We start from the raw sequence: 9,183 nt of genomic DNA, 5'->3' as shown, positions 1-9,183 counted from the left end.
AAGAAGCTTAGAGAGTAAGAGGATAAATATATTTATTCCTTTGTTAGAAGGAAAAAGCACAGGAGATAGGGAAGGTAAAAGAAAAAAAAAAAAAGGTTAATAACCATTGGAAATATAGCCAGAGAAGAAATACTTGAAGTTAAAGGCACAAGGGAATACCCTTACTATAGCTAAGAAAACTCTTCCCCGAGAGGAAAGGATGTATTCTTACAGGTTTGTAGGGATGTGTGTCTGGAGTGGGGAGAAGCTGGATCAATTTATGCTGAGGTCCTTAATTTCTCTGTGATACAATAAGAAAGAAAATCCTGAGTGATGAGGTTGAACTGAGTTGGATTAGGGCAGGGGAACTTGAGAAGAATAATATTCCCTTAGCTACAGTGGGAGCATTGGAAGGACACAAGAAAAAAGTAAAGAAAAGAGACTGAGATTTGTAGAAGCACCAGCTGTAGTAAGAAACTTTGGTATTTTTTTGTGCTTTTCCTCCAACTTAACCTAATGGCTGCAGTATATATGCGATAAAATCAAACTAATAAATGACTTCAGGTTGAATAAATTATATTTAGATTTAACAGAACCAAACGGAGAAGAGTGTCAAGGAGGAAGAGTGCCAAATAGTGCCCAAAACAAACAAGAATGCACCTGAAACAGGGTCATATTAGATGAGTAGCAAATTATGGGAGATTTTGTAATGGTAGTTTCAGTAGAGTCATAGGAGTAGGAGGTATACGGAAAATGATTAAAACAGAAAAAATATATGGGAACTCTTAGTCAAGAATATGTTTGGCAATGAAAGAAAAGAGTGATTGGAACGTTTGGCAGCAAAATGAAAAAACAACAACAACTAGGCAGTGGCTAGAAAGGATAGTGGGACCAAGGAAAGACTGGTGTGTGTGTGTGTGTGTGTGTGTGTGTGTGTGTGTGTGTGTGTGTGTGTGTGAATATAAAGGATATTTTAACACATTTGGGTATAATAAATGAAGTCAAAAACAAAATCAAACATAAAAGAAATTTACCTTGTACTGACATCTCCAAAAAAAACCAAAAAGACAAAAAGAAGCTTCCTGCCTTTGTTATCAATTCTTTCAAAGTGATGCTGATTTCCTGAAGAATTTGATTTTAGAATATGACACTTGGTGATTACCTGTTGAATAAATAAAGCATCAGATATGTAGTCAGATGCCTATTTTCTTCATGGCTAATGGATTTGGTGTGATAATTAGTTTTTTCTTGTCCCAAGACCAAAAAAGAATTCTTTGTACTTTCTCTTATGTTATTTTTGTCACTGTGTGTATTCTCTTTATCAGATTTTTGCATAAGGTATTGTAAATTCCATGAAAATATATAGCTTAGTTGGATATTTGTTGGTTATCTTTCAACATCTCTTTTTCTTTTTCTTTTTTTTTTTTTTTTGTCTTTTTGCCATTTCTTGGGCCGCTCCTGCAGCATATGGAGGTTCCCAGACTAGGGGTCTAATCGGAGCTGTAGCCATCACCCTATGCCAGAGCCCCAGCAACGTGGGATCTGAGCCACGTCTGCAACCTACACCACAGCTCACGGCAACGCCGGATCCTTAACCCACTGAGCAGGGCCAGGGACTGAACCCGCAACCTTACGACGGTTTCTAGTCGGATTCGTTAACCACTGCGCCACGACGGGAACTCCAACATCTCTTTTTCTTTGCACAGAATTTCCTGGATTTTTTTTTTTTTTTTTTGTGGATTCATATTTCTGTGGGGAATATGACTCTGTTCCACATCACTTGTTACCTCAATACCTTTGGTGAGAATGCTGTTGCAGAGAAACTTTATTATGATGGTTCAACGAGAGCAGGAAATTTTACAGCTCTGGTTGCTAGGATGAGGTTGACAATGAAGGCTCTATGGAAGGCTAAAAAGAAACATCTTGAATGTTTGGATTGAACCTCACCTGAAGCCTGCCTTACTATGGATTTTAGGTAATTTAGATCTATAAATTGCCATTGTTTTATAATCATTAGTGCAGTGTTAGCAGTAGCATGCTCTACCATCCAGCATAAAAGGTCCTCAATGCAGTGGCTGGGCTTCTGTGTCTCTCAGAAAGTCTTCTGCGTTGCAAATCCAATCCAGGAATCTGAACGTTAAAGCTAAATCATGGTAACTGAAGAGTCACCAGGGGCACCAGACTCAAACTGACCTTTGATGTACGTTGGCCCTCCTGGCACTCAATTAGTGTGTTAATTATGATCAACAGATACAGCTGTGACTTCCTGGCCAAAGAAGGCAGCTTAGCCATATTGCCTATCTCAGGTCCCATACCTCTTCTCTTAGTTTAGGTCTCTGAAAGCAGAGCCTAAGAAAAGAGCTGGGGTGCAGGTTGTTTATTTAAAAAGCGATTCCAGGAAATGCAGAAAGGAAGCAGTAACAGTGAGACAGGAAACAGTTAAATACAAATAAACAGTAAATTATTGAAGTTGTTTCTTTCAACCATGCATTCTCAGTGGGGGCCATATAGACCTCAAGGTTCTTGGAAAAAGAAAGAAATCTTAGATATTGCCATGGTTTGTGGCCCTTTAAAGGGAAGTACATAAATAAATATACAGTTTATCTATGCTATTAAACTTTCATGAGGGATGGTGATGAGGAAAAACCCTGCAAAGGCTCTTTAGCAGAAATAATAAGAGTAGCAGTGGTGGTGATAGTCCTAGCAGATAAACATGACCTGGACGATGGGGGCCTCAGTCCACAGCTCAAGGCCTAAGAAGCATGCAGACTGCCTCCCAGAAATGTCTGGTGCCCGTATTCACTAACCCTCATTGCCCATTAGTTAAAGGTTGCCTCTGGGACATTAATTTACCCAGAATGCAGAAAGACAGACAGCGAGTCTTTGAGGTCGAATGTCTGTGGGGCAGGAGGAGTCAGAACTGTCCAACACAGCTGAAGCGGAAGTCAGAGCAGAGGGAGATTGTGTGATGGGGCTGTGGAATCCGATAAATATCCAATTCAGAAATTCAAGTTCTTGCTTGGCCCTGGCTCCTTTCATTGGAACAAGGCCCTGGGCACTAAAATCGCATTCTATTACATTTCTGAATTTCACATCTTTTATCAAACTACTTTTCCTCTTTGTCATGTGAAATATTTGTAGGAGGATTGGGATTAAAGACATAACTTTCTTTTTCTTCCTTTACCCAATTTGGATTGCTACTTAAGAAGCCTCTTTATAAAAACACGGTGGAAAAAAGAAAGAACAATTTCTCAGCTTGATCTTCCAAACCGTATTTGAACCTCTTACTCTATTATGGTCAAATTTGACATTGACCTCTATTTTTTCTTTTGAAATATGAAAGCAAAAGTGGTTTTTACTGATTAAAGAAGTTCACCTCATTATTAGACTTCTGATCCATATCAGTACAAAATGTTTCTTGAGAAGGGAAAATGAAATTGAACCAAAGATAATTCCCCTAATATATCTTCATAGTAATTTAGCAATATGTAAGTTATGTTGACATTAGAATTAATCAAGACGCTGTATGGACTGTGATATTCAGCCTACCAAGTGGATCCAGCAAGGAAAACGTGTGTTAAAACTTGTATAAATTGGTGGAAACAAAAGTCTGCATCCTAGTACTAATTGGTACCTGGTAGGAAGCAGTTGAAAGCAAACAGTCCAAAAGGTGCACTCATTGGCATTGCGCTTATTTAGAAAGCTTGTGAAAGCAAACACTGGGGATGCATCGACTCTCTTTCTGATGACAGGCAAACAGGAGTAAACATCAATGGGAGAAGGAAACCAGACTTTTGTGGCTGAATTTGTCTTGCTGGGACTTTCACAGGATCCAGAGATCCAGATTTTGCTCTTCTGTGTTTTCCTGATCATTTACCTTCTCTCTGTTTTTGGAAATCTGCTCATAATAATCCTTATCCAAACTGACTCTCGACTTCACACTCCCATGTACTTTTTCCTCACAAACTTGTCCTTTGCTGACCTTTGTTTCTCTACAAGCATCGTGCCCCAGATGTTGGTCCACTTCCTTGTGAAAAAGAAGACCATTTCCTTTGCTGGCTGCTCCCTGCAGATAGTTGTCTTCCTCCTAGCAGGGTGTTCCGAGTGTGCGCTGCTGGCGGTCATGTCCTATGACCGCTACGTGGCCGTCTGCAAGCCCCTGCACTACGCCACCGTCATGACCCAGAGGGTTTGTGTCCAGCTGGCCGTAGTGTCCTGGATGAGCGGGGCATTTGCATGTTCAGTGGACAGTGCATTTACACTCTGTCTCCCCTACCAGGGACAGAATGTGATTAATCATTATTTTTGTGAACCTCCTGCACTTCTGAAGCTGGCCTCAGCAGACACCTACAGTGCCGAGATGGCTCTCTTTTCAATGGGTGTGGTTATTCTCCTAGCACCTGTCTCCCTCATCCTGGTCTCTTACTGGCATATTGTCTCCACTGTGGTTCGGATGCAGTCAGGGGAGGGGAGGCTCAAGGTCTTCTCCACCTGCGGCTCCCATCTCACTGTTGTGGTTCTCTACTATGGCTCTGGGATATTTGCCTACATGAGACCCAATTCCAGGGCCATGAATGAAAAGGACAAGGTCATCTCTGTGTTCTATTCAGTTATGACTTCCGTGTTGAACCCCATAATTTACAGCCTGAGGAATAAGGATGTGAAAGGGGCTCTGAGAAAGCTGGCTGGAAGATAGTCCACTCTCGCAGGCTGTCGCTTCTGACATTTTTAGGGAGTCCTGGGAGCAGCATGATTAACCACAGGGCTCTACGGGCCTCGTCCTTTCCTTTCCTGCTCTCTTTGCCCGAGCCGATTCTCTGCTCTACCAGTAAACATTAAATGCCCACTCTGTGCACACCCTACGCCCAGAACCTCACAATTTGAGGAAAACTTAGTGTCTTTCTTTAAAAAAACCTTGAAATCTTTAAGATAACACAAATACAGAGAGAACTCTTTAAAAAGTTAAATAAAGAAGGACTTTTTAATATAAAAGAAAAATACTGAGGGCATCAAAAGTGAGGGCAATAGCTTATTTGAAGATCAGGAACATTTTATGAAAGTCACTCTACTGAAATGAGATCGATTTATTGATAGGCTGTATGATTTAAGCAGGCAGCAATGGGGCAGAAAAAATGCCTAAAGAAGACTATTTCAGCAACAAGAGCATAGAGAAACAAACTCATGCACGCTCTTGTCCCAAGACTAACTACTCGTACCATATTTTACAGGGTCTTATATGCCAGGTTAACGTAATGGGCAGGATTGAGAATGACCTGATCATGCCCTCCCTTTAGGAACTTCCTTCTGAAAGATGGTGATTGAATGGAAAATTAATCTTGGTAAATTGATATGAGCACAGGACCACAATTCTTCAAATAATTTATTTACTAGATATTCTGAGAAGCTGTCAGATATATGATATTTCGTATCTGTAGAGAATTTTTCATCTTGTATTTTAATTTCAAGCTTGAAGAAATCTTATGGATCATATTATCTAACTAATGCTTTAACCTTCTCTGTAATTTTCTTTATTAACTCACACTTACTGAGCCTTTGTATTAAAAATGTCTCAGAGGCCTACGGTCATTATATTCCAGCAACAGTGACTTTCTTCCTCTTCCCCAAAAATGTAAAGCACATTCAACATCCAGTCATTAGCATTTGCTGTTCCCTTATCTGAAGGGTTCTGCTAATCGGCCTTGGTGCATTTGACTCATTCTCAACACTGACAACTCATTCTCAACAAAATCTATAGCTCTTCTACGGCTTTCCCCAAACATCAATCCAAGACAATACCCTTTCAGTCACAATCTCCATTATTGTTTTTAAGTTGTGTTTATAGGACTTCTGTGTCTGAAATGATCTTGTTTATTCACTTGAAAACATCCTGATTAAAACCAACTTGAGAGCTGCAGTTAAGATGGAGTGATCAAATTAATAAAGAATTAGCCAAGATCTATCATGGTAACCTGGCCATAAAGGTGTGTTTTAATTCGAAGAAAGAGAAAGATTTCAGCAGTAAGGAGCACTTAGTAGTGACAAGTGCAAAAGGGTAGTCAAGGAGGATGAGAACTGAAAGTGTAGACTGCTTGTCAAAGAAAGAGACCAGATAGGTGCCTCGAGACAATGATTTGTTATTGATTTTCTTAACCATGATCTAGTCACTTCTTATTGGGAATAAAAATTCTCATTTATAAAATCAATATGGGATTGAATTATATGAAGTTTCAATTCCTTTCCAGTTCTAATATGATATGATTATTTAAGCCCCGAATGGTTCTTTAATAATTCAGAAACTTAAATAAGTCCTATTGAATTATCATTCAATCATTCATTTAGCAGGTGAGTCTGGTGAAAAGCTTTTCACTTGAATAGAGTAGGGGATGGAGATGACCCTGGTTTTAATAAGCTAAAAAATGAGCGAATCTTCAGTAACCGGTTTTCATCACCTCTGGGAGGAGAGAGAGTATGCTCTGTCCCAAAGGGAGGTAGCACTCTCCTGTTATCTTATGGTCTCTTTCTGCAGTTCTTCCCGAGGGAAATGCTTCCTTAGCAGAGTAAAATGCCCTTGAAATGATGGCCCAAGAAAAAAAAATTTCATTGATTTCCTAAACATACTTCTAAGCATCCTTTACCTAGTAAATTATCTGTAAAGCCCAAGCCGTCATACAGTCATCTGTGGGCTTGCTCACGTTCTGTTTCCACATTCCTGACTAAATTGACAGCAACTGGCCAGCATCTTGTCCAGATACAAGAGTCTTATGGGATCTAAGTAATGCTACCTCCAGTGGCCCTATTTCCGGTGTATGGTGACTGAGCAGTGTTTCTGTAACTTTCAGGCCCTCCCTGCAATGAATCTAACTGTATTGCTTCATGATCCTCCCTAAGGCATTCTTTTCTTCTCTCTCCTTTCTCCTTTCACTTCCCTTAATTTTTTTTTTTTTGGTGAATGTTTTTATAATGTGCGCAAATGTGATAGAGTATGTAAGTATGCACAATTATCTATGTATATAAGTGTGTCTGTTGTCTGTGACAGGTAAAGCTTATCTGTGTAAAATTCTCTGCCAATGGTTCTAAATCTGATTCCTTCACCACTGGATTAAATGCTACTTTATCTCAGGCCAGTCTTGCTGTCACCTGATTGTCTTCCATCCCCTCCTCATCCTCTGTCTGCAGTCTCTCATTCCACTAATCAAATGTAGATGTGCTTTCAACTTATTATTCCTGGGGTTTTTTTTTTTTTTTTTGGTCTGTTTTTTAGGGTTGCACTCACAGCATATGGAGGTTCCCAGGCTAGGGGTTGAATTGGAGCTGTAACCACTGGCCTACACTACAGCCACAGCAACGCCTGGGGGTATTTTGGAGGGAGAGGGAAGGTGAGATCAATACTGTGAAAGTAAATTAAATATTTCCTTTTCTGATTATAAAAGAAATTATGTTCAAAATATTCAAAAATACAAAGAAAATCACATATAATCCCTCCTGCAAAAATAAGTCCTACCAACATTTCAAATTTTGTCTTGTCAGAATTCTCTCTATCTCTGTCTCTTTTTTAAATTTTTTCATGAGAGAGCCTGCAGCAATGGTGCGTTAATAAGAATTAAAATTGTTCCATGTACACAAAGACCTAGAATAAGGCTCATTGTTTTGAAGATGGCTTTGAATAGGGCTTCTTTTTCCATACATATTCCACCAAACTCCCCGTGAAAGGAATGAGTAAAATTGCTATCAAACTATTTCCTAGTTATATATATGTATATATAAATATGATAACCTGTCAGCCCAAGAAGGTTGAGGGAAAATAACATAGCAATTAGACCAAATGTAGAAACTTTTAGGCTTGATGACAGGGACAGGAGCTCCCTGTCATCAAACCATAAAATTCCATTATAAGATTTGATACTGAAAGTGACAGGTGTAAACAACCACCAAAAATATTTGGGGGCAGGAAAAAATAATCGCTAAATTGGAGTGAGGTGGGACTCTTCTATTGAGAAGAGGGAGGACACCAGTTAGACTGGGTTAAGGTCTCCATAATGGCCTCATTTTAACTCTAAGTTTGGTTTCTGAAGTATTGTCGTTTTCTTTTTGTGGTACTGTATTACTATGGTTCTTCTTTTTTTCCAATGATTTTTATTTTTTTCATTGTAGTTGTTTTACACTGTTCTGTCAATTTTCTACTATACAGCAAAATGACCCAGTCACTCATTCACTCCACACACACACACACACACACACACACACATTCTTTTTCTCACATTATCATGCTCCATCACAAGTGACTAGATACGGTTCCCAGTGCTATACAGCAGGATCTCGTTGCTTATTCATTCCATAGGCAATAGTTTGCATCTATTAGCCCCAAATTCCCAGTCCATTCCACTCCATTCCCCTCCCCTTTGGCAACCTCAAGTCTATTCTCCAAGTGCATGAGTTTCTTTCTGTGGAAAGTTTCATTTTGTGGTATATTAGATTCCAGATATGTGATATCATATGGTATTTGTCTTTCTCTTTTACTAACTTACTTCACTCAGTATGAGAGTCTTTAGTTCCATCCATGTTACTGCAAATGGCATTATTCTTTTTATGGCTGAGTAGTATTCCATTGTGTAGATATACCACATCTTCTTGATCCATTCATCTGTCGATAGACATTTAGGTTGTTTCCATGTCTTGGCTATTGTGAATAGTGCTGCAATGAACATGGGGTGTGCATGTGTCTTTTTCAAGGAAAGTTTTGTCAGATATATGCCCAAGAGTGGAATTGCTGGGTCATTGGTAGTTCTTTATTTAGTTTTCTGAGGTACCTCCATACTGTTTTCTATAGTGGTTGTACCAATTTACATTCCCACCAACAGTGCAGGAGGGATAGCTTTTTTCCACACCCTCTCCAACATTTGTTATTTGTGGACTTGTTAAGAATGGCCATTCTGTGTGGTGTGAGGTGGTATCTCATAGTAGTTTTGATTTTCATTTCTCTAATAATCAGTGATGTTGAGCAATTTTGCATGTGTTTGTTGGCCATCTGTGTATCTTCCTTGGAGAAATATCTATTCAGGTCTTTTGCCCATTTTTCAGTTAGGTTGTTGGTTTTTTTGCTGTTGAATTATGTTAAGTTGTTTGTATATTTTAGAGATTAAGCCCTTGTCAGTTGCATCATCTGAAACAATTTTCTCCCATTAGCTAGGTTGTCTTTTTTTTTTT

General features: G+C 39.2%; 1 protein-coding gene across 1 annotated transcript; it reads left to right on the top strand.

Annotated features, from left to right (window-relative positions):
- Nucleotides 1,661-7,202, top strand: LOC100738683 (olfactory receptor 2D3-like). Its single transcript, XM_021062322.1, has one exon. The coding sequence runs from the start codon at nt 3,752-3,754 to the stop codon at nt 4,673-4,675; it is 924 nt and encodes a 307-aa protein (XP_020917981.1). The 5' UTR covers nt 1,661-3,751; the 3' UTR covers nt 4,676-7,202.

Source organism: Sus scrofa, chromosome 9, assembly GCF_000003025.6.
Source record: "Sus scrofa isolate TJ Tabasco breed Duroc chromosome 9, Sscrofa11.1, whole genome shotgun sequence".
In the NCBI taxonomy this organism is placed as follows: domain Eukaryota; kingdom Metazoa; phylum Chordata; class Mammalia; order Artiodactyla; family Suidae; genus Sus; species Sus scrofa.
The sequence above is the reverse complement of the archived record's forward strand: the minus strand, read 5'-3'. Positions and strand labels throughout refer to the sequence as shown.